This window comes from Falco cherrug (assembly GCF_023634085.1).
Source record: "Falco cherrug isolate bFalChe1 chromosome 21 unlocalized genomic scaffold, bFalChe1.pri SUPER_21_unloc_2, whole genome shotgun sequence".
Lineage (NCBI taxonomy): Eukaryota > Metazoa > Chordata > Aves > Falconiformes > Falconidae > Falco > Falco cherrug.
In genome coordinates this window covers 1-24,927 of record NW_026599283.1, presented here as the reverse complement: position 1 = coordinate 24,927, position 24,927 = coordinate 1, and the positions used below count along the sequence as shown (strand labels likewise).

At 58.0% G+C, this 24,927-nt stretch overlaps 1 protein-coding gene across 3 annotated transcripts; it reads right to left on the bottom strand.

Annotated features, from left to right (window-relative positions):
- Positions 1-5,261: 5,261 nt before the first annotated feature.
- On the bottom strand, positions 5,262-19,656 carry LOC102052141 (zinc finger protein 664-like). Of its 3 annotated transcripts, XM_055700082.1 has the most exons (4): positions 19,512-19,656; positions 18,130-18,708; positions 17,077-17,641; positions 10,237-13,582 (listed from the first exon to the last, which is right to left on the bottom strand). In XM_055700082.1, the coding sequence occupies exons 1-4, from the start codon at positions 19,609-19,611 to the stop codon at positions 12,136-12,138; spliced, it is 2,691 nt and encodes an 896-aa protein (XP_055556057.1). In that variant the 5' UTR covers positions 19,612-19,656; the 3' UTR covers positions 10,237-12,135. The 3 variants fall into 3 exon arrangements, with proteins under 3 accessions (XP_027657208.2, XP_055556057.1, XP_027657207.2); XM_027801407.2 differs by lacking the exons at positions 10,237-13,582; positions 17,077-17,641; positions 18,130-18,708; positions 19,512-19,656 and adding exons at positions 5,262-6,897; positions 7,078-7,155; positions 14,476-14,680; XM_027801406.2 differs by lacking the exons at positions 17,077-17,641; positions 18,130-18,708; positions 19,512-19,656 and adding an exon at positions 14,476-14,663 and having other exon boundaries at positions 10,237-13,832.
- Positions 19,657-24,927: the final 5,271 nt, after the last annotated feature.

Here is a 24,927-nt window from a genome sequence, read left to right as displayed (position 1 = left end):
AAGCTGTAGAAACCCGTGCTCAACGAGACAGGCGAGCAGGCAAGAAACTTTAGAGATTTCACATATTTGAAGAAGTTTTAAGAAGCTGTAGAAACCCGTACTCATTGAGACAGGCGAGCAGTTGAGAATTTAGAGACTTTGAGAGAAATGAAAGCGGTCAGTAGAAAATCGTATGATGCTGCCGCGGAGGGGGACTCCGCGTCGGGAATACACTTACCATCTTGGTGGCAAATCCTGACTACTCTTTGCCGAGTGTGGATTAATTCTACTAACGGTGCTGAACCAGGGGGAGGCTGTAAATTCCGCCGACAGTGTAAGCACTGAACTAGAGGAGGGTGTAAATCCCACCGACAGCGCGATCTGCTCAACACACCGTCCACCGTGGCGATTCTGTCCACACCTCTCCCCCCAGAGCTCCTGTCACTGACTGCAGCGACCCTCACGGCACAGGACCAAGCACGGGAACAGGACAACTCGGACAATGATTCCATTGACCCTGATAAACCTTTTGATCCAGGTCCTATAGATCCGGAAAAGGAGCTAGACCTTCCCCCGTCCCCGCCGCCCGCCTCTCTCGATGCACTGACTGTATTTTGGGGGAGGGTGAAAGGCGGGCTGAGGGATCGGTGGCAGGAATGCAAGCGGGAAACACTTCAGTGATGGGTTTTGGGAGTCGCTGGGGCATGTTCAGTATTTTGTCAGACAGATCGACCTGGAGAGCGGCAGCCTGTGCAATATGGGGCTGTGAAAGAGTTAAGCAAAGCCGTGGGGGAAGGGGGGATTCATAACGCATTTGCTGTGTCCCTTTCTTGAAGCGATGGCAGAGCTTTATGCGCTCACACTGCTCGATTGGAAGTCACTGCTCGGTGTGGTACTAACTCCGATACAGCCTAAGATGTGGTTATCTGATTTTTGTGAGCCACGTGTAACGGCCTTGATTGAAAACCTTAATCGGGGAATCGCTCTTAACTATGAGCAGTTGGCTGGAGAAAATAATTGTGCCGATTCCGATTCCGTCACTCAGGCAAGGTATCCCAGGGACAGCGATTTGCAAATGAAGGAGATGGCTATTAAGGCAATCCGGCTTAATGAGTCTTGCAGGGTCCTAGAGAGTCACGAGCTTTAATCCTACCTTTGTCGATCGGCTTCAGAATATTTTGCAACGAGTCGAGCATGAGGAAGCTCAAGGGTTTGCTTTTAAAACAACCGGCTGTGACAATGCCAATGAAAATTGTAAAACGGGCAACTTTCACAATCGCGACCCCGACACGCGTCAAATGATTGTAACGCAGAACTCACAGCCGACTCTAACGCTCAGGCCGAGTTCTGGAATGCAACATAACACTTTTTTTTTTATTATTTTTGCTTCTCTAATCTCTTCTGTAAGAATAGTACGCGCTCTTCACTCGCTTAGTAAATTAGGCTGCTAGCTTGCTAAACAAAGTAATACTACAAATACTATTTATTTTTTTTCCTGGCTTATTAACAGATGTTGATTCTGTCCGTCATATGTTGCTACAGAACCGAGTTGCTATTGATTTTTATCATTAGCACAGGGACATGCATGTGAAGACTTTGATAGGATGTGTTATGGGAATCTGAGTGACCACTGTGAATTAATTTACAAAAGTATATAAAACTCAAAAGCCTTAAACAAAGATCTGCAGCAGAGCCAGGGGCGGGATGCCTTTGGTCTCTTCTCACGGCTGGGAAACTTTGGGCCGTGACTCAAAAGTATTACAGGATTTATTATAATTATCTTTAACCACCTTATTGATGTTTGCCTTATGTCTCCCGTGCCTTTTTTTCCTGTATTAGTTGATTGTAACATACATCAGGTCATGGTCACCCAGCTACACACAGCCTGGTCGCAATTAACAAGCAAAAAAGAGGAGGACAGAGAATGTCTGAAGAGAGAGATAGGAGAGGAAGATGAGAGCATTTGACCTGACAAGAGATGAGAGAACAGCTGGGTACTGTGAAGGAGAGTAGGAAAGATAAACGTGGTTATCTAGTGATGAAGAGGTGTCTGCATGCGTGTAGCGATATATAGCCATGTAACTGCTGAATGGTTTCTGCCCTGAGCCTGGTGGTGCATGCAGCTGCGGTTTGTGTGCGGGCTCAGGGGGGTAAATAGGGGCTTCTTTGTTACGGTAAAGTGTCTCTGGTTGCATATATATATTTAAAAAAAAAAAAAAAAAAAAAAAAAAAGAGGGAATGACCCCAGAGGCACGTTCAGAGAAAGCATGCTGTGTTTTGAACTTTTTGACTGAACCCATCCTGGTCTGGCGTGCCCTTCCTTGAAACTGGCTTGCAGACATTGTTGCAAAAAACGTGAATGTCTGTGGGGAACGACAGAACCTTCCCGAAAGCCTTGATATTTGGGATAACCGATTACCTCTGTATAATGTTAATCCAAAAGAATTCCATATTGTTTGCGCTTTGAATGTCAGTAATTGTCTTCCTGTAGACGCTAGCGTAGTAGGAGGCTACGCAGCGGTTCTTCTCTTATCCGAGTGACAGCAAGGGAAAGCATTGAAGAGTTCAATCACCTTGTTTGGGAAAGCATTGAAGAGTTCAATCACCTTGTTTGGGAAAGCATTGAAGAGTTAAATCACCTTGTTTGGGAAAACATTGAAGAGTTAAATCACCTTGTTTGGGAAAGCATTGAAGAGTTAAATCACCTTGTTTGGGAAAACATTGAGGAGTTAAATCACCTTGTTTGGGAAAGCATTGAAGAGTTCAATCACCTTGTTTGGGAAAGCATTGAAGAGTTAAATCACCTTGTTTGGGAAAGCATTGAAGAGTTCAATCACCTTGTTTGGGAAAACATTGAAGAGTTAAATCACCTTGTTTGGGAAAGCATTGAAGAGTTAAATCACCTTGTTTGGGAAAACATTGAAGAGTTAAATCACCTTGTTTGGGAAAGCATTGAAGAGTTAAATCACCTTGTTTGGGAAAGCATTGAAGAGTTAAATCACCTTGTTTGGGAAAACATTGAAGAGTTCAATCACCTTGTTTGGGAAAACATTGAAGAGTTCAATCACCTTGTTTGGGAAAACATTGAAGAGTTCAATCACCTTGTTTGGTAGGCAGTTAAGAAAGTGAGTCGAAATTTGCCACTGCTTTTTGTTGTTGGTTCCAGGGCATGGCTGTGAGGATTGTGACGGTGTGTGCTGCCTGGATTTTAGGCGCCCCATTGCAGCAATTTATTATCAAAATCTGAGAAAATTTCAGCCTTTTTGGCATCCATTCACTCGACTGGCAGTATCGTTTGTTTGCTGTTACCTTGGTTGCCGTCGTGTTTGCAAGGGCCCTGCGGGACATGGCAAACCCGGTACTAGCGGTTCAAAAACAAAAAGGGGAAATTGTAAAATTGTACGGAACAGAGACAGTGGGTTGTTTTGACATCGATAATGTGCAGCTTTGGCCTTGCTTTGACGAAGTGCAGCTGCGCTCCTGCAGCAAAGAGGTAAATAACTTTGAGGGAGTATGAGAAGAACTGGGATGAGACAGAAACAAAGGAGGAACGTGATCTCGCCTCTAGACGATAAGGAAACGGTACGAACAGTAGAGAGCAGCCCGTAGTGAACAGCGCTAAAGAAAGTGTTTTATGAACGTGACTGATCACTCCAACTCTACTCATAAGCAGCTCGTGGAGTTAATAAAAAACGTACAGGCCATAAAGATTGAGAACGGGTTAACGGCCCCGCTTTCAAGCCTTGGGTCAGGGGGCTGGTTACAAAACGTAATCAAAGGAGCACTGATGGCATTGAAAGTATTGTTGGGTTTCGTCCGACGTGTTCCTCGTTTGCTTCAATGCTTACAACGAGAACGCATGTTTAAAACAAACGGGATTTCGATGGCTCAAAACCAAGAAGGGAATGGGGAACGGATGGGCCAAGGGGAGGTAACACCTTGCTGTTAATTCAAACACTTACTTAAAGTGTCCTTTGTAGTTCACCACCGATCGGGGATTGCCTGCCTAAAGAACCCATCTGTTTAAAGTGCGCGGCTTCTGAAAATATAGATTTTTTTTTTAATTTATATATATATATATATGTAAACTCGAGATTGTGTACGATAAATCGACATCTTCCTTGCATCAAGCTACGTCCTGTCTCTTCAGTCGCCGCACCCTAGAGACCCCCCCAGGATGCCCAGGAGCCCCCCAGGACCCCCAGAATGCAGCCAGGCTGTACTGAGAGGGGACCCCACAACCCCTGGGAGGCCCCCAAGGCCCCTAGGGACCCCCCCGGATGCCCAGGAGCCCCCCAGGACCCCCAGAATGCAGCCAGGCTGCAGTGAGAGGGGACACCACAACCCCTGGGAGCCCCCCCAAGACCCCCAGAGTGTGGCCAGGCTGCATTGAGGGGGGGACCCCACAACCCCTGGAAGCCCCCCAAGACCCCTAGCGACCCCCCAGGATGCCCAGAAGCCCCCCAGGACCCCCAGAATGCAGCCAGGCTGTACTGAGAGGGGACCCCACAACCCCTGGGAGGCCCCCAAGACCCCTGGGAGCCCCCCAGGACCCCCAGAGCGGATCCAGGCTGCATTGGTGGGGGGCAGTGGGAGACCTTCACAGCCCCTGAGGAGCGAGGAGCCCCCCCAAAGCCCTGCACAACAGGGGGGGTGTCCATCCCTGCATCCCCACATCGTCCCGGTGATGCCTCCTGGTAAAAAATTTTTTTTCCCGGATGTCCCAGTTCCATTTTCTTATATTTTCCCCCCAATTTATGGTCTTTTTAAGGGTGGAGGCGGATTCGAAGGGAATCACATCCCAAATAAAATCATCTGCGTGTTGGCAGCCTGCGAGCATCTCCGTGGTGGTGACGGAGCAGGGGCTGTGTGGGTGGAAGAACCTTTTCTGGAGGGGAAAACTGGGGAAAAATCCCTTCTTTTGGGGGGCTGGGAGTATTTTTTGCACCTGGAGGGTGTGAAACCCGCCCCCAGAAAGCAACTGGAGGGGTGGTGGGACTGGGGTGGAGACCCTGGAGTTGGGATCAGGTTCTCCATCCCCCTCCGTTTCGCTCGGACAAGGATGAAGGACCAACTGAAGCAGGGATGAGGTTTATCTGGTGATGCCGTAGGGGTGCAGCATCCTTCCAAAATGTGATTGCCACCATCCCACGTGTCCTCCTGCGCCTCCACCCCTCCTGGAGTTGTCCCATCCTTCCAGCCCCATTGGGAAAACTCAACCCTCGCGATGGCCAAGCCCCAGCCTGGATGAGAACGAGGGGGTTCGGGTCCAACCACGGAGGTGAGTGGAGGAGAAATTCTGATTTATTTTTGGCAGCGGGAAGGGAGCGAGAGCAGGACACGGAGTTGGGCTGTGCCCACCTCCATCCCCAAAATGTTGCAGGAGCCTCTTCTGAAGCCCTTTGGCCAACTCAAGACATCAATCTTCCAAAGACGAACCATAGATGGGCAGGACAGAGGTTGCATGATGCCACCGAATAACGTCACAGGCGAAAAAAAAAACCAAAAAAACCCTATAAACGAGGAAGAACTCAACCTGGTGTGTCCCAACAGGGTTGTGCGACCGTTTCCACCCCATTTCTTCCATCCTGAAGATGCTGAGTCCCAAGCGGCATCTTTAAAACCTTGGTCTACGCCCAAATCCATCCACCATTTGGCAGTGGAAGAAGCCTGTGGTCTGTATGGTGTTGCTCAGTGCCACCAGAAGAAATTCTCGGACCAAGCCGACGTGACTTTTTGGAGTCTAAAGCCAATGAGTCCACTCCTCCTACCGAACTTCTGCCATGGGTCTGCATCCCACAGCAGAGCCCATCCCAGCAAACGCATCCATCCAGGTCCCTGTGGGGAGCCGGGAAGATGTGGGGACCACCCGCCAGGTCTTTACCCAAGGTGGGTCACCAAGTCTCTACCCAACGTGGGTCCTCCGATGCGTGATGAAGTTTGAACAGCGGATAAAGCTCTTCCCGCAGTCGGGGCACTCGTAGGGCTTCCCTTCCCGGTGGGTCCTTTGGTGTTTAATCAAGGCAGAACTCACGGTGAAGCTCCTGCCGCACTCAGGACACTCATAGGGCTTCTCCCCGGTGTGGATGCGTTGGTGGGTCATCAGGTTGGAGCTGCGGTTGAAGCTCTTGCCACAGTCGGGGCAGCGGTAGGGTCTCTCCCCCGTATGTGTCCGCTGGTGCCTGATGAGGTCCGAGCTGTTCCGAAACCACTTCCCGCAGTCAACGCATCTGTAGGGCTTCTCCCCGGTGTGGACGCGCTGGTGGATGATGAGGCTGGAGCTCTGGCTGAAGGTCTTCTCGCACTCCTCGCACTTGTAGGGTCTCTCCCCGGTGTGGATCTTCTGGTGGCGGATCAGGTAGGAGCTGACGCTGAAGCTCTTCCCACACTCGGGGCACTTGTAGGGTCTTTCCCCAGTGTGGGTGCGTTGGTGGGACGTGAGGTTGGAGCTCTGGTTGAAGCCCTTCCCGCAATCGGGGCATTTGTAGGGCTTCTCGCCGGTGTGCAAGCGTTGGTGGGTGATGAGGGTGGAACTGTCGCTGAAGCTCTTCCCGCACTCGGGACACTTGTAGGGTTTCTCCCCGGTGTGTAGACGTTGGTGGGTGATGAGGTGGGAGCTCCGGCTGAAGCTCTTCCCGCACTCCAAGCACTTGTAGGGCTTCTCGCCTGCGTGCAACCGCTGGTGGACCACCAGGTTCGAGCTCCGGCTGAAGCTCCGGCCGCATTCCTCGCAGATGGTGGGTCTTTCCTCCTCAGAGCTTCGCGGGGTGGGTTGGCAACCTCTTCCCGTGGGGCATCTTCTTGGCTTCTCCTCCCCGTTGACCTCCTGCTCCACGGAGCCCTTCAGAAGGGCTTCTCCCGCACGGTCCTGCCGGTGGGGTTTCTCCTCCGCGTTCTCCATCCCCACCTCCATGCCGGCTGGAGGAAGGAACAGGAATGGGATTTGAATCCATGCCAGAGGGAAGGGGAAGGAGATCCTCCCAGATCTGTCGCCGGGAGGACGGCGTCAGCAACGGGGCTGTCCTACACGCAGGAGCAATGCCCGGCTGGAAGAGGGAGGAGAAGAGAGGATGGAAGGTCGAGTGAATTCCTCCTCACCTGCCTGGGTATCTCGTAGCATCTCCTCTTCCTCGCAGCCTCCTCCGTGATCTGGCCAAGGTTTGGGAGCGGCAGATCCTGGTTTGAGGAGCAGGGGGAGGGAAACAAGCTGTGAGCACCTTCCCGGCTTGTGGGTTGCTCCTGCCCGAGTCCATCCCTACCGGGAAATCAACAGGCAGGACACCGGCACCATCTTGTGTCCATAAAACCCTCAAGATACAGCCTGTAAAAACCTCCAAAACCTAAGACAGCGCCCATAAAATGCTCCAAAACCCAAGACAGAGCCCATAAAACCTCCAAAACCCGAGACAGATCCCATAAAACCCTCCAAAACCCGAGACAGATCCCATAAAACCCTCCAAAACCCGAGACAGAGCCCACAAAACCCTCCAAAACCCAAGACAGAGCCCATAAAACCTCCAAAACCCAAGATAGAGCCCACAAAACCCTCCAAAACCCAAGACAGAGCCCATAAGACCCTCCAAAACCCAAGACAGAGCCCACAAAACCCTCCAAAACGCAAGACACAGCCCATAAGACCCTCCAAACCCCAAGACAGATCCCATAAGACCCTCCAAAGCATCAAGACAGAGCCAAGATGTGGGGCATCCTCGAAAGGGAGGTGGGGGAGAAGGAAGGAGCTTGTCCCACTTGGGGAACGTGGTTACGGGAAGGGAAGGAGCAGCTTCGTGTCCCCAGACCAGGACAAGGGCAAGGGCAAGGTCCTTGGCTGTGGCTTAGCCCCCAAATCCCTCGTTCTCAGCCCAAAAGCCACCCAACACAACACCCAGACAACACCCACCCACTCAAGGCATTTCCCCCGCTGTGTTCTACAGGGGGAAACTGAGGCAGGGACCACCAACCCCAAAAAGGGGTCCCACAGGGGTGGGGAAGGAAAGAGCTCTGGGGTCTCCTGTCCCCGTCACCTGGGGGGGCAAAGTTTGAGGGGGGGGGGGGGGGGCGATGCTCCTGCTCACCCCACTGTCCTGGGGCCATGGGGGGCTATGGGGCACTGGGGCTGGGGTCCCCTGCTCCGTGGGTGTCCCCCACCCTCCAGGCTCCCCCCTGCTCTGGAGTCCTGGAGGTCGCAGGGGTCCCAATCTCTGGGGTCTCAGGAGCCTCAGGGGTCCCACTCTTGGGAGTCTCGGGGGTTTCCCCCCTCTCTGGGCGTCCCTGGGGGGGGTCTCACTCTCCAAGTTCCCCCTTCCTTGCTGTCTTGGGGGTCCTCTGTCTCCAGGGTCCCGGGGGTCCTGGGAGTCTCTCCCTCTCCAGGATCCCCCCCTCTCCGAGATCCCAGGGGTCTCCGCACTCCCCCCTCTTTAGGGTCCTGGGGGTCCCCCCTCTCCGGGGTCCCGGGGGTCCCACTCTCAAGGCTTCCCAGTCTTTATAGTCCTGGGGGTCTCCCCTTCCCGGGGTCCTAGGGGTCCCCCCTCTCTGCGGTCCCCCTACTCCGGGGTCTCGGGGGTCCCCCCTCCCCGGGCTCCCCCCTCTATAGGGTCCTGGGGGTCTCCCCTCCCCGGGGTCCTAGGGGTCCCCCCTCTCTGCGGTCCCCCTACTCCGGGGTCTCGGGGGTCCCCCCTCCCCGGGCTCCCCCCCTCTATAGGGTCCTGGGGGTCTCCCCTCCCCGGGGTCCTAGGGGTCCCCCCTCTCTGCGGTCCCCCTGCTCCGGGGTCTCAGGGGTCCCCCCTCCCCGGGCTCCCCCCTCTATAGGGTCCTGGGGGTCTCCCGTCCCCGGGGTCCCGGGGGTCCCCCCTCTCTGCGGTCCCCCTACTCCGGGGTCTCGGGGGACCCCCCTCCCCGGGCTCCCCCCTCTTTAGGGTCCTGGGGGTCCCCCCTCCCCGGGGTCCCGGGGGTCCCACTCTCAGGGCTTCCCACTCTTTAGAGTCCTGGGGGTCTCCCCTCCCCAGGGTCCTGGGGGTCCCCCCTCTCCGTGGTCCCCCCTCCCCGGACTCCCCCCTCTGTAGGGTCCTGGGGGTCTCCCGTCCCCGGGGTCCCGTGGGTCCCCCCTCCCCGGACTCCCCCCTCTATAGAGTCCTGGGGGTCTCCCCTCCCCGGGGTCCCGGGGTCCCCCCTCTCCGGGATCGCCCCTGTGCGGGTTCCCGGGGGTCCCCACGCCCGGGGCTGCGGGGGCTCCGGGACGCCCCCCCCCCCCCCTCGGTACCGGGCGCTCGCTGCGGGGCTGCGGGTTGACAATGGAGGCGGCGGCGGTGCCTGACCCAGGAAGACCAACCCCCCATCGCGGGGGGGGGGGCGCATCCCCCCACCCCACCGAGCGCAGCCTTCTGCCGGGAGCCGCTACCGCCCTCCCCCCTCCAAAAAAGAAAAATTAAAAACCCACCCACCTCCCGGGGACCCCCCCAATACACCCCCAAGAGCCAGTAGTGGCTCAGCTCGGGAGCCCTGCAAACTGCAAACACCCCCCCCATGCCCCCCACCCCCCAAAATAAAAACCACCACCCCGGGTCCCCCCTATACACCCACCCCCCAAAAAAAACCAATCACGCACACCCGGATCCCCCCCATCCTCCCCCCCCAAAAAAAACCCCCCACCCCCTCGCATCCCCCCCATCCACTTCCCAAAAAAACCACACCCCCGGTCCCACCTATCCCCCCCCCCCCAAAAAAAACCACCCACCCCCTCAGGTCCCCCCTTATTGCCCCCTCCCCAAAAACACCCCACTGTGTCCCCCCATCCACCACCCCAAAAAAAACCCACCTCCCTCAGGTTCCCCTTATCCCCCCCCTCCCCCAAAAACACACCCCAGGGTCAACCCCCCCCCCCAAAAAAAAACACCACCTCCCAGGGACCCCCCCATCCACCACCCCCACCCCCCCCAAAAATCATCTCCCAAGGACACACACACCACCCCCACCCCCACCCCCACCCCGAGATATTTGTGGCTCAGCTCTGGAGTCCTGCAAGCTCCAAACACCCCCCACCCCCCCAAAAAAAACCCACCCATCACAGGGACCACCACCCCCACCCCCCCCAGGCTGAGAACTGACCGCTCATCACACCAGTGAGCAGCTCCATCCCCCCCTGGGCTGGGGACAAAGCGCTACCCAGCCCCTGGGACCCCTCCTGCACCCCCCCCCCCAAAACCTCACCCCCCCTTCCCCGTCCCTGCGCCCCCCTAAAATTACTCATTAATGACCCACCGCAATTAACAAGCTCTCTGGGACGACACCCACCCGACAGCCTGAAGGAATAAACCTTTTATTTCAGAGCAAATGCGTGAAGCACAGTTTTCTGGGTGGAAACAACAGTAAATCCAATAATTCACTAATTACTGGGCTCAAATTAATTATTTTCTATATACGTGTGTGCGCACGCATATATATAGATATATAAAATAATAATTAAAGGGTTTGGAGCATTTCAAATTCCCCGATCGCATCATCCCCTGCATCATCTGGACTAATTAACCATGAGGGTGGGAGACCATCCTAAAATCGATCCCCACCCTCGACGTTTGATGATTTTTTTTAACAGATTCAGGAATTTCTTTGTCATTAAATTGAAATTTTAAATTCTTGCCCTTTTTTCCCCCGGTATCAGGGCGGCGCTTCTAGAAGTTTTATTACAGTTTAAATTGTATTAAAGTTGAAATCGGAGTAACTGGGGAGTAAATTGGGGAGTAAAGATACACAGAGGTGGGTTAATACTCGTACGGTGGCTACCAAGAGTCAATAGATGGAAAACGACACAAAAGTTGTAGATAAAACCAGCCGTTCCTGGCGTAGATGACCATCATCGTGGTGGGATGGGATGGGAGATGACTCCCCCAAGGGAATTAAGGCACAGATGAGGGGTCACAAAGGAATTCCATGGACCCTACTCCTGGCTCTGGGATGCAGTCTCCACCAGTAGACCACACTGGTGGCCATCCTTCCCATGCCAGGGCTGTTGGCCATGAGGTGGACCATCCACCTTGGTGTAGACCCAAAGATGCGATGGGACGGGTTCATTCAGCAGCAAGACCTCACGTAGTCAACCTACGTCCACACTTACATCATGAGCAAAGTCTTCTCAAGGGCCACCAGGCTTGTAGGTGACATTCGGTGGCATCATCCCAGGCAACTTCATGAATTTCAGCGTACAGACTTCTGGTGTCACCTTCTCTTGAGGTTTCGGCTTGGTCCCACAGCAGGTGGACTTCTGGTGTCACCTTCTCTTGAGGTTTTGGCTTGGTCCCACAGCAGGTGGACTTCTGGTGTCACCTTCTCTTGAGGTTTTGGCTTGATCCCACAGCAGGTAGACTTCTGGCGTCACCTTGAGGTTTCAGCTTGAACCCACCATTGGCTCTGAAGGCAACTCAAAGCCAAGGAAACACTCCCTTGGGTTACCCCGAAGGTGTTTAATAATTACCTAAATGGGATGTTCTCGTTAGGGGACACTGTTTGGGGTTGGCCACGGTCCTGCTCCCAACTCAAGCAGCCGTGACAGCAAGGGAACGCGAAGATCTCACGGCAAGGTAGTCATTGCATCTAACTCATTGACCAGGACTTTAGCGTTGGATGCCATCGAGCACTCCCACGCCCGTCCCCAAAAAAGGTGACGTCCCTGCATGGGCATCGGTTGAGCTGAGGTAGGACAGCGCTATGGAGTCAGGTGGCCATCCCTCATCAACACCAAACGAGAAGGTGGCTCCAGTCTGGATGTCTTCCCGCTCGCTCAACCCAGCGTAAGGACCAGCTGGGATCCAAAAGTTGGAGTTTTTCCCATCACCTAAGGACCTACTTGAGTAAAAAAAGGGGATGAAGTCAAGGGTGAGTCGGGAACGATGGTTGGAGGCTTGGTTGTGATGAGTTTGGGAGGAGACGGACTCAGACATGAGGGAATAAGACTAAATTTGAAAGCAAGAGCCCAAAGGTACTCAGGGTCAACAAGGTGAGAAGAATAAGGGTCATGCTACAAAAAGGTTGACGTAGGAATGCCATGTCATCAGTAATTGGCTAATTATTAACACACAACCATGGTGATCGGGCACGACATGGGGCACATCTCTGGATGAGTCACTCGGACCAGTCGATGGACGCGGGGCACCTCAAATTCTTTTACAGTTGAGCTGTGGAAGCACCATCCGGACTCAGCTGATCATCACGGCCCACCTCTGCTCCCGCTCTCTGCTGGCTCTTTCCATTCCGCACGTGGTGCTCGGCCACATCACGGGAAGGAACACCACCAGCCCTGGTCCTCCTGTGAATCTCCTGGTGCCTCGTACGGTGGGAGGCTTGCCGGAAGGTTTTTTTGCAGATGGGGCAGGTGTAGGGTCTTTCTCCCGTGTGGGTTCGTCGGTGGGTGACAAGGAGAAAGTTCGAGTGGAAATTCTTCCCGCAGTCGGAGCATCTGTAAGGTCTCCCCTCGGTGTGGAACCGCTGATGCTTCAGGAGAGCCGCGATGGCACTGAAACACTCCCCACAACTGGGACACTTGTAGGGTTTCTCCTCGGTGTGGCTCCTCCGGTGTCTCCGAAGGGTTGAGCTATCGTTGTAGCACTTCTCACAGTCAGGACACTTGAAGGGTCTCTCTCCCGTATGGATTCGTTGGTGTTTCTGTAGGGTTGCGCTGTGGCTGAAGCTCTTCTCGCACTTGGAGCATCTATAGGGTCGCTCTCCGGCATGGGTAGCCCGGTGAAGGACCAGAGTTGACTTTGTATGGAAGCTCTTACTACAGTAGGGGCATTTATAACGTCCCTCCGCCGCGTGGGCTCCCGGAGATGCCCTCTGCATCTTCTCCATGTGCATCTTCTTGTGTTTGATGAGTCCAGAGCTGTCCGTGTAGCTTTGCCCGCAGTCCATACATCTGTAGGGTCTCTCCCCGGTGTGGCTTCGCTGGTGTCTCGTAAGGTGGGAGCTCAAGCGAAAGCTTTTATCGCAGTCGAGGCAGTTGTATGGTTTCTCCCCGGTGTGGATCCTCCGGTGGGCGACAAGGTCTGAACTCATGATGAAGCTCTTCCCGCACTCGGGGCATTTGTAGGGTTTCTCCCCGGTGTGGACCCGCTGGTGGACGATGAGGATCGACCTCCGGTTGAAGCCCTTCCCGCACACCGAGCACTTGAACGGCTTCTCCCCCGTATGGATCCGCTGATGAATGGCCAAGTAGCGCCTCAAGCTGAAGTTCTTCCCGCACGCAAGGCACCGAAAAGGGTTGTCCACGCTATGGGTGGCTTCGTGGGCCAGTAGATACGCGCTCAACCGAAAGCTCTTCCCGCAAACGAGGCAGACGTAGGGTTTGTCCCCGGTGTGGATCTTCCGATGGGTGCTGAGGGTGGAGGTGAGACGGAAACACTTCCCGCAATCCGAGCACTTGTAGGGTTTCTCGCCCGTGTGGATCCGCTGATGCTTGTTGAGCGCTGACCCAACGCGGAAACCCTTCCCGCACTCGTGGCAGGTGAAGGGCTTCTCACCGGTGTGGATGCGCTGGTGGGGGACGAGGAAGGACCTCCGGCTGAAGATCTTCCCGCAGTCGGGGCAGGTATAGGGGGCCTCGGGGGTGGCCCCACTCTTCCTGCAGCTATAGGGTTTCTTCTTCGCACGGCTCCCGCGGCGGGCCGGCAGCCGCCCACCCTTCCTCGGTGATGGGCGCCCATGGGCATCGTTGCTCGGTTCTTCCGAGGCTTCCTGGGGTTGACTCTCACACTCCTGCTCTTGGTTTAGCTCTTGGCAGATGTCCACCTCAGACGGGTCCCAACCCAGCACGTATCCTTCTGGTTCCTCCAGACCGTTTGCATTCCCATCGGCCATCCCGTCAGCTGTAGGGATGAAGATCCCAAGCCACAGTGAGGCCACGGCCTTTGCCAAAGTTCTCAGGGATGTGTAAGGCTCTGACGCCCAAATCTGAGCCTGCTCAGCAGCTCCGGTGGTCCCACGGGGGGGTGGTGGTGACCCCAGGCTCCAACCCCACACCCATGCAGCTCACAGGGCATAAGGACACAGAAAAGGCCACGGGAAAGAGACCTACGGAGGGTGACCAGAGAAGGTCCACGTGGACCTCTGGGCTGAGGAAGGATGACGGCGTGTCCTTCTCCTCCCCCGCTGCCCACCTACCCATGGGGCTTCTCCTCCGTGCCACCCTCTCCCCCCGCACCCAGTTCCCAACCCTGGCTCCACTGGGAAGACCTGGAGAAGATCGAGGACGCGGTGATGGGTGATGGAGTCGCACCCCATGGGTGGGATGGGTCCAACCATCACCCCGCCGTGTGTCCCAAAGCATCAGCAGCCACCAGCCGCCACCTGGCCCCTGGCAGGACACGACCACCACCACCTGCCCCACATCTGCATCCCACCCCAGCCGCCCCTGGCCCCCCCAGAGCTCAGCCCCACGGCACAGCCCGTGGACCACTCCCAACCCATCTCCTTGCCCCACGCGGCCCCAGGACCCCCCTCGCCAGGTACCGGTGGGATGCGGTGGGGGGATGTGGAGATGGCTCCTCTGGTGACCCGGAGAGAGTGAGCCCTGGAGCCGCATGGTCCCTCCTCTTCCTCCTCCGTCCCTCCTCCTCCCGCCCCTCCTCCATCCCTCCTCCTCCTCATGCTCCTCCTGCTCCTGCTCCTGCATCTCTCCTCATCCTGCTCCTCCCCCATCCCTCCTCTTCCTGCTCCTGCTCCTCCTCCTGCTCCAACCCTCCTCTTCCTGCTCCTGCTCCTCCATCCCTCCTCCTCCTCCATCCCTCCTCCTCCTCCATCCCTCCTCCTCCTCCATCTCTCCTCCTCCTGCTCCTCCCCATCCCTCCTCTTCCTGCTCCTGCTCCTCCTCCTGCTCCAACCCTCCTCTTCCTGCTCCTGCTCCTCCATCCCTCCTCCTCCTCCATCCCTCCTCCTCCTCCATCTCTCCTCCTCCTGCTCCTCCCCATCCCTCCTCTTCCTGCTCCTGCTCCTGCTCCTCCTCCATCCCTCCTCCTCCTCCATCTCTCCTCCTCCTGCTCCTCCCCATCCCTCCTCTTCCTGCTCCTGCTCCTCCTCCTCCATCCCTCCTCCTCCTGCTTCTCCTCCTCCATCCCTCCTCCTCCTCCATCTCTCCTGCTCCTACTCCTCCCCCATCCCTCGTCTTCCTGCTCCTGCTCCTGCTCCTCCTCCACCCCGCCTCCACCTTCACCGGGGACCAGCGCCCACCCTTGGTCCCCACTTTCCCCCCTCCGACCCCAAAACTCATGGCACCCCCAGGAGGGCCAGGGACGGAGATGATGGGGTTGGCTGCTCCTACCCGCGCTGGGTCAACCCGGGGAGGGAAAGAGTAAAAGCGAGAAAAGTCGTGGGTGGAGATAAAAACGGTTTAATAAGAGAAAGGAGGAGGAGGAGGAGAAAGGAAAGGAGGAGGAGGACGAGGAGAAGGAGGAGGAGAAGAAGGAGGAGAAGGAGAAGGAGGAGGAGGAGGAGAAGGAGCAGGAGGAGGAGGAGAAGGAGGAGGAGGAGAAGGAAGATAAGGAGGAGGAGGAGGAGAAGAAGAAAGGGAAGGAGAAGGAGAAGGAGGAAGAGAAGGAGGAGGAGGAGAAGGAGGAGGAGGAGGAGAAGAAGAAAGGGAAGGAGAAGGAGAAGGAGGAAGAGAAGGAGAAGGAGGAGGAGAAGGAGGAGCAGGAGAAGGAGAAGAAGGAGAAGGAGGAGGAGGAGGAGGAGGAGAAAGGGAAGAAGAAGAAGGAGAAGCAGTGATACAAAGGCCATCACTCGCCACCTCCCGTGGGGAGACTGATGCCCAGGCGGTTCCCGACCGAACCCTCCCCCCCCCCCCCCAACCTCCCCCTCCCCGTTTTATTGCTGGACACGAGGAGATCCGGCCGGGAACATCCCCCTGGTCGGGCCACCTGCCTGGTTGCATCCCCACCCTCGGTCCCTCGTGCATCCCCCTCCTCTCTGGTCAAACCCGAAGGACGTTACGAGCAAAATCCGCAATACTTGATAAGAAATTAAAAAAAATAAATAAATAATATTTCTTCCATTTACTGCGGGACACACACATCCGCTCGATACGTGTGCCTATACGAACGTATGTGCGCACGTATAGAACGGAGCATCCCACCCGCTCCGTTTTTATTGCTGGGTCCTGGCGGGATTTTTGCTTCCTCCAAACCGCCCAAGACTTTTTACTGTGATTTTCCCCCATCAACAGCGTCTCCTTCCTCAGGGTAAAATAGTCCCTGGGCTGTCAGTGCGAGCAGCTCCCTCTCCCTTCTGCCATCCCCGCATCCCACCGGGAAGTACGAAAGCCTCAGCCTTGGTGAGCCCCATCACTGATGTTCATCTTCGCAGTTCGCAATCAGGTAATAATTAGCGGTAGGCATTTTTAACGAAGTGATGAACAGGGAGAGGCCAACACAGTAAGAGTGAACTGAATAAAGCACGACACGAAGGCCACAGCTGGTAAAACAAGACGTGAGATGGCCATCAACGTCCCAGTGCTACGTCCTACCAAGGCTGTCCAACAGTTTGTTCAACCCTGGGTCTCGTTAATGACCTCGCTGGATAACGAGGCTTTAGAATCCCTTTGGACTCACGGGAGCACCCTGGTTTTGCTGAGAAGGAAGCGTTTCTTCAACAGCTCCTTTTCTTGGACCCACAAATCCCCGTGGAGAAGGTGGGACTCTTGGATACGGTGGTCCCACGTGTTGGGGTGAAGGAAGAGCCGCACTGTCCACATACCCAAGGCACCTGCTGGTAAATCTCCTCCTTCTTCACATCTCCGTGCAGGCACTCATGTTTAAAAGCAGCGAGGGGCTCACACAACCCCTCATCCCCCACCAAAAAACACCTTGGTGGGACATTAGCACCCCCCAACCATCTCTGATTTTCCCCTCTGAGACCACCGGGCTCATGGGCTGAGACCAAGGGTGGAAGTCCCTACCTAGGGAGACCCCGACCCCCTAATTCCGTGGCACGTCACCCCCTGCAGAAGCTCCTTGGCCCACCGGCACCTCCTCCAAGTGTGTCCTCTGATGGCGAAGACACTCGGCGCCCACGCTGAACAACTTCCCGCAGACCAGGCACGCGTGGGAACAATCCTGCCTGTGGATCTGCTGGTGGGTGGTGAGGTGGGAGCTGCTCCGGAAGGTTTTCTGGCATTGCTGGCAGCTGTAGGGCTTCTCTCCCGTGTGGATCCATCGGTGCAAGATGAGTTTTTGCTTCTGAGTGAAGGACTTCCCGCAATCGGGGCAGGAGAAAGGTTTTTCTCCGGTGTGGGTCCTGCGATGCCTGGAAAGGCTGGAGTTCTGGGTGAAGCACTCCCCGCACTCGGGGCACTCGTACGGTCTCTCTCCCTTATGGATCCTGTGGTGGGACACCAGGTTGGAGAAGTCGTTGAAGGTCTTCCCGCAATCCGGGCACTTGTACGGTCGTTCTCCCGTGTGGTTCCTTTGGTGGCGTTTCAGGCTGTTTCTCCAGCAGAAGGTCTTCCCACATTCTGGGCATTTATGTGTCTTCTGCTTGGCACAGGCCACCGGCTTGCTGGTGGTGGCATGGTTGTCCTTCAGGCCACCCTCTTGTCTCGTCGGTGACTGCTCCTTCTTGGTCTTCAGCGTCTCCTCTGGCACCTGGGGTGGTTGTCCCAGCTCCAGCTGGGTTTTCTTGGTGCCTGCTCAAGAAAGACAAAGATGTTGCACCAACAGGACTTCCAAGACCAAGGATGGAGGAGAAACCCAAGTATCTGTTGGGGTAATGCAAGCTGGGAAGACCCAGGTGGGGGTTTGCAGTGGTGGAGGATGGGCGAAGAGAGGCCTCCATGTCCACAAATGAACCTGGAAAATGTTCTTGGAGACCACCTGCTACCACCAAGACTGATTCATGACCCCTCACCCCTGCATGGAGGAGGTTTTTCCAGTGCAGCTCCGTTAGTTGGAGGTCTCCAGTCCAACCTCCTGCTCAGACCTATCCCCACCGATACTTCAACCCAACCAGAGGACAGAGCGAATCCACCCCCAGGGACATCTCCCACCCCATCACTGCTGCCACGCCGGGAGCAGGAACCCCAAGACAGCCCCACCACATGCTCCTCCAGACCAGGAGGCCACAGCTCCACCAGGGCACGGGACACCTCACGCCAAGCCGCCTCCCAGGACTCACCGTTATGGAGCACCTGCTGGTGCCTCATGAGGTGAGACCTCTTGCGGAAGGTCTTCTCGCAGTGCGGGCAGGCGTACGGTCTCTCTCCCGTGTGGATGCGGTGATGGGTGATGAGGTCCGAGCGCCAGGAGAAGCGTTTCCCGCACGTGGTGCAGAGAAAGGGCTTCTCCTTGGTGTGCGTCCTCCAGTGACGCAGGAGGACCACGCTCTGCGTGAAGCTCTTCCCGCAATCCAAGCACTTGAAGGGTTTCTCTCCCGTGTGGATCCGTCGGTGACGGGTCAGGCTGCTCCCCCAGGTGAAGATCTTCTTGCAGTCCACGCACTTGTACACCTTCCCCCTGGAGCTGCTCTGCGCTTGGGTGGCATCTTCTTGAAGGTCCTCGGCGTACGTCCCTTTGAAGGAGCATTTTCGGGGTCGTCTTGGTGCTTGGCCACCTTGCTTATCATCTGGCTGGTGTTGAACGTCGTGGTCTGTGTCCACCCTGGGGCTCTGGGGCTCCTCTCTGAGACCTTCCACCATCACCTCGTGCTCTTCCATGAGTTGGGACGCCGCCTTCTTCTCGCTGTCTGTCCCATCACCTGTTGGGAGACCAAAGTAGGTCATTTGATGCGTGTTAAAGGGATGTCAAGAACAGCCACCTTCTCCAGTGGCTCCAGACCACACCAGTACCACCCAGTACACTGCTGGAGCCCTTCCAGCAAGACCTCCACCCCCTCCACCAGCTCCCAGTTCACTCCAGTAGCTGCCACTGCAGAGCAGGGGTGCCCGCACTCCCAGCCTGACTCCTGTAGGTGACCCCAAACCCACTCACCACCAGTTTCCCCCAGAAACAATTAAAAGATGGACTAACGATGACAGGACCAACGGTGACGACCAACACGTAGACCAGCCCCCTCCCACTACACCACCGGCCCCTTTTACACCCTTTTTCTGGCTGCCCCCCCATTTTTTTCCCCCCTGCCCACCGCCCCTGCTCATCACCCCCTCCCAGCGCTCCATCCTTATGTGCTGCAAAGCTCTTGGTAGAACATCAAAGTTCTACCAGTGGGTAGAAGACCACCCATTGGTGCGACCCAGCGAGGTTTGCGTCCGGTTAACGTCTCCGTTAACGTTAATTGGGCAGGTTTTAGGTCTCCTCTGGGCGCTCGTTGCCCCTTCACGTCCTTATCTCCTCCTCACACCCCACACCAATGTTTGCTCTTGAGTCCTTATCGTGGTGTGGGGAGGGCTTTGCTCCTGGACGCTCTTGGTGGTGGCCTCTGGGTCCAGATACTCTTAAAGGAGACCTGTGATGGGTGCCCTGGGGGGGCCACAGGCAGAGGAGCCGTGGAAAGAGGGGGCAGCTCTTAAAATGGGGGGGGGGGGGAAAGAAGGTCCTTACCTGGGGACACCACGCTCTGATGGGTCTTCTCTTGGACGGCGTCATGGGAAGAGCGGTGGTCCACGGGCCACCCCACCGGGCGAGGCTGGTGGAGCTCCATCCCCTTGGGTGATGGGGAGGGTCCAACTGGGGAGGCTTCAGAGCCCTCCCAGGTGGGTTTGGTTATTTGGGGGGGGGGGGGTCTCCAGCCTCCCCCATCCCCAGAGGGGACAACCTGCATCGGCCACAAGCACTAAGGAGCTCTGCTGGGTGTCGGGGGGTGGGGGTGGGGGGGGGTCCTTCTTGACCCCCTCCCCAAAACACCCTGTTATCTAGGGGGGGTGCCCTGGACACCCCCATGTCCTGTGGGTCCTCTTTGCCTTCAGGGCACTGCCCAGGACCCCCCCCCCCCCCCCATTACCTGTAGGGTGCTGCTTGGGACCCCCCCCCATTACCTATAGGGTGCTACTTGGGACCCCCCCCCCATTACCTATGGGGAACTGGCCAGGACCCCCCCCCCCATTACCTACAGGGTGCTGCTCGGGACCCCCCCCCCATTACCTATAGGGTGCTGCTCGGGACCCCCCCCCATTACCTACGGGGAGCTGCCCAGGACCCCCCCCCCCCCATTACCTATAGGGTGCTGCTTGGGACCCCCCCCCATTACCTATAGGGTGCTACTTGGGACCCCCCCCATTACCTATGGGGAACTGGCCGGGACCCCCCCCCCATTACCTATGGGGAACTGGCCGGGGACCCCCCCCCCATTACCTATAGGGTGCTGCTCGGGACCCCCCCCCCATTACCTATAGGGTGCTGCTCGGGACCCCCCCCATTACCTACGGGGAGCTGCCCAGGACCCCCCCCCCCATTACCTATAGGGTGCTGCTTGGGACCCCCCCCCCATTACCTATAGGGTGCTACTTGGGACCCCCCCCCCATTACCTATGGGGAACTGGCCGGGACCCCCCCCCATTACCTATAGGGTGCTACTTGGGACCCCCCCCATTACCTATGGGGAACTGGCCGGGACCCCCCCCCATTACCTATAGGGTGCTGCTCGGGACCCCCCCCATTACCTACAGGGAGCTGCTCGGGACCCCCCCCCATTACCTACGGGGAGCTGCCCAGGACCCCCCCCCCCCATTACCTATAGGGTGCTGCTCGGGACCCCCCCCATTACCTATGGGGAACTGGCCGGGACCCCCCCCCATTACCTATAGGGTGCTGCTCGGGACCCCCCCCATTACCTATGGGGAACTGGGCGGGACCCCCCATTCCCTACGGGGGACACGTCAGGACCCCCCCCCTCTTTACCTATAGGGAGCTGCCCAGGACCCCCCTGCCCCGTTACCTACCGGGACACCCCCCCCCCCCGTTCCCTGATGCCGCTGCCCAGGACCACCCCCCCCCCCGCCATTACCTATAGAGTGCTGCTCGGGACCCCCCCCATTACCTATGGAGAACTGGGGACCCCCCCCTCATTAGCTATAGGGTGCTGCTCGGGACCCCCCCCCCCATTACCTATAGGGACCTGCTCATAACCTCCCCCCCCCCCCCCACCCCGTTACCTACCGGGACCACCCCCCCGTTCCCTGCAGCCGCTGCCCAGGACACACACGCCCCCCCCCATTAGCTACGGGGAGCTGCCCGGGACCCCCCTCATTACATACGGGGGACTGCTCGGGACCCCCCCCCCCCCCATTACCTATAGGGTGTCTCTCGAGACACCCCCCCCCCCCGTTACGTACCGGGAGCTGCCCGGGACCCCCCCCCGTTACCCACCGGGACACCCCCCCCACTCCGTTTCCTGCAGCCGCTGCCCAGCCCCCCCCCCCCTACCCCCCGGGTAACTACGGGGAGATGCCCGGGACCCCCCCCCCCCGCCCCCCGTTCCCTGTAGCCGCCGCCCGGGACCCCCCCGGTACCTGCGCGCGCCGCCCGGCGGGGATAGCTCCGGCCGGTCCTGGGGGCGCACGGGGGGGGGTGTCCCCCCCCACCACCACCCCCCCCACCCCAACACCACCCCCCCCCACCCCAACACCACCACCCCCCACCCCCCAGCCCGGCCCCGGTCCCGCTGTCCCGGCCCCTTCCTGTGCCTCGGCACACCGAGCCGGGCTGCAACAAACCGGGAATTGCGGGGGGGGCGGGATGGAGCCCCCCGGTGTCACTGGGAGATGCTGGGGGGAACTGGGATGGAGCCCCCCAGTGTTACCGGGAATTGCGGGGGAGCAGGATGGAGCCCCCCGGTGTCACTGGGCGATGCTGGGGGGAACTGGGATGGAGCCCCCCAGTGTTACCGGGAATTGCGGGGGGGGGCGGGATGGAGCCCCCCAGTGTCACTGGGAGATGCTGGGGGGAACTGGGATGGAGCCCCCCAGTGTTACCGGGAATTGCGGGGGAGCAGGATGGAGCCCCCCAGTGTCACTGGGAGATGCTGGGGGGAACTGGGATGGAGCCCCCCAGTGTTACCGGGAATTGCGGGGGAGCAGGATGGAGCCCCCCGGTGTCACTGGGAGATGCTGGGGGGAACTGGGATGGAGCCCCCCAGTGTTACCGGGAATTGCGGGGGAGCAGGATGGAGCCCCCCGGTGTCACTGGGAGATGCTGGGGGGAACTGGGATGGAGCCCCCCAGTGTTACCGGGAATTGCGGGGGAGCAGGATGGAGCCCCCCAGTGTCACTGGGAGATGCTGGGGGGAACTGGGATGGAGCCCCCCGGTGTTACTGGTAATTGCGGGGGGGGGGGGGGGGGTATGGACGCCCCCCGGTGTTACTGGGAGCTGCTGGGGGGAGCAGGATGGAGCCCCCCGGTGTTACTGGGAGCTGCTGGGGGGGCACTGGGATAGAACCCCCCGATGTTAACGGGAATTGCGGGAGGGGCAGGATGGAGCCCCCCGGTGTCACTGGGAGATGCTGGAGGGAACTGGGATGGAGCCCCCCGGTGTTACTGGTTGCTGCTGGGGGGAACTGGGATGGAGCCCCCCGGTGTTACTGGTAATTGCGGGGGGGGGGGGGGGGGATGGACGCCCCCCGGTGTTACTGGGAGATGCTGGGGGGAGCAGGGTGGAGCCCCCGGTGTTACTGGGAGCTGCTGGGGGGGCACTGGGATAGAGCCCCCCGATGTTACCGGGAATTGCGGGGGGGGGGCGGGATGGAGCCCCCCGGTGTCACTGGGAGATGCTGGAGGGAACTGGGATGGAGCCCCCCGGTGTTACTGGTAATTGCGGGGGGGAGAGGATGGAGCCCCCCGGTGTCACTGGGAGATGCTGGGGGGAACTGGGATGGAGCCCCCCGGTGTTACTGGTTGCTGCTGGGGGGAACTGGGATGGAGCCCCCCAGTGTTACTGGGAGATGCTGGGAGGAACTGGGATGGAGCCCCCCAGTCCTGCCCCCTCCATCTAAAGCGGAGCAAGCTCACGGTTTAATTAGACAGAAATTAGGGGTCGGGTGTCCCGAGCCAGGACCACGAGGTGGGGGCAGGGACCCGGATGACCTTCCCAACTCTGAAAAATACCTAATTAAGGCTGGAATTTAAACCAAAATCTGATTAATTCAACCCATTAATGAGTTTCCAGCATCCCGGTGTGGAGGTGGAGGAGAAGGAAAGTTCTTCCACTTGGTTCCGAGAGCAGAAGGACTCGGCTCCTGGACATCACCTTGGACCCACCTCCCAGAGCAGAAAAATCCAGATGTTGGGTTTTTCATCTGGGAAAACCTTCGTTTTCCTGCGCCAATTAACGCTGAGCGTTCTTAACGAGGTCTCTGGGCTCTCCGAGTTGCTGGAGGATCATGGGGGGTGAAGGGGAGGAAGATGAGGGCTGGACCTGCGGCCTTCTGCACCCTGAGCAGGAGCTATGGGGCTGGAGACCCCAAAAGTCACAACCCATCATGGATGCCCACCTACGCTGGGGAGTTGCCACCACCTCCCACTTCATGGGGTGGTTCTGGTGGGACCTCAGCCCCTTGTAGCAATTCCCGCACATGGAGAACTTGTAGGGACCTCCTCTGTGTGGATCTGATGAGCTTTGAGGTCATGGGGGCTCCTCCGTGTGGGTCTGGTGGTGTCTGATGAGCTTTGAGGTCATGGTGAAGCCCTTCCCACAGCTGGGACATCTGTAGGGTCTGGGATCCACTGGCTGGACCTTCTACTAAAGCTTTTCCTGCAGTTCTGGCCCACGTCAGGTCTCTCTCCGAGGTGGGTCACCCTATGGGTGGTGAGGTGGGACCTCTGGGCAAAGCACCTCCATTGCTGGGGCAGGCAGGACCCTCCCCCAACAGAGACCACACAGTGGGAGATCAGGTCCTCAAGGATGCCCCAGCTGTGGGAGAAGCTGCTCTGCACCATCTCATGGTGGTTCCCCAGCACCCCCAGGGTCCTCCAGCCACGGCATCATCCCACCTTGGGCTGGAGAAGGATGGAGACCCAGGAGATGCTCCATGGGAGCCGTGAGCTGATAGGAACCGGCAGCTCCAAGCCTGACCTACTTTCCTCCTCCATCCCTGGAGATGTCCCTCAGGAGCCGCCGGCTGGAGGAGGAGCTCCTGGAGGTCACCACGGAGGGTCCTGTCCTGGGGGTCACCATGGAGGGTCCTGTCCTGGAGGTCACCACGGAGGGTCCTGTCCTGGAGGTCACCACGGAGGGTCCTGTCCTGGGCGTCACCACGGAGGGTCCTGTCCTGGAGGTCACCACGGAGGGTCCTGTCCTGGAGGTCACCACGGAGGGTCCTGTCCTGGGGGTCACCACGGAGGGTCCTGTCCTGGGGGTCACCACGGAGGGTCCTGTCCTGGGGGTCACCATGGAGGGTCCTGTCCTGGGGGTCACCATGGAGGGTCCTGTCCTGGAGGACACCACGGAGGGTCCTGTCCTGGGGGTCACCACGGAGGGTCCTGTCCTGGAGGACACCACGGAGGGTCCTGTCCTGGGGGTCACCACGGAGGGTCCTGTCCTGGAGGACACCACGGAGGGTCCTGTCCTGGGGGTCACCACGGAGGGTCCTGTCCTGGGGGTCACCACGGAGGGTCTCCCATCCCTCAAGAACTTGCTCAAGCCCCTCGCTGGGTTGTCCAAGCAGCCCACCCAACCCTGGAGGAGATGTTGGCTCCACCACGGGCGCTCCGGACCACCACCCCTCCCGGCTTCCATCCCTCAGGACACAAGGGTGGCATCCTGCTCTCCATCCCACCTCCAGGGTGACCTCCTGCCGTGGGGGGTGACCTAGTGCCATTGTCCCCTTGGGCGTCACCTTCTCCCTGGTCCAGCTGTGGAGCACCCAGCACCTCCTGGGGCTGCTCCAGGCCATGGAAGAGGTGGGAGCAGGATGGATCCCAGCTCCTTGACCTGATTTAGATGTTTACCAGCGGCTGGAGGAGACGGGAGGGAGAGTCCCATCCCCCCCGCGCCTAATTCTGCTCATTGGCTTCAAAGGGAGCT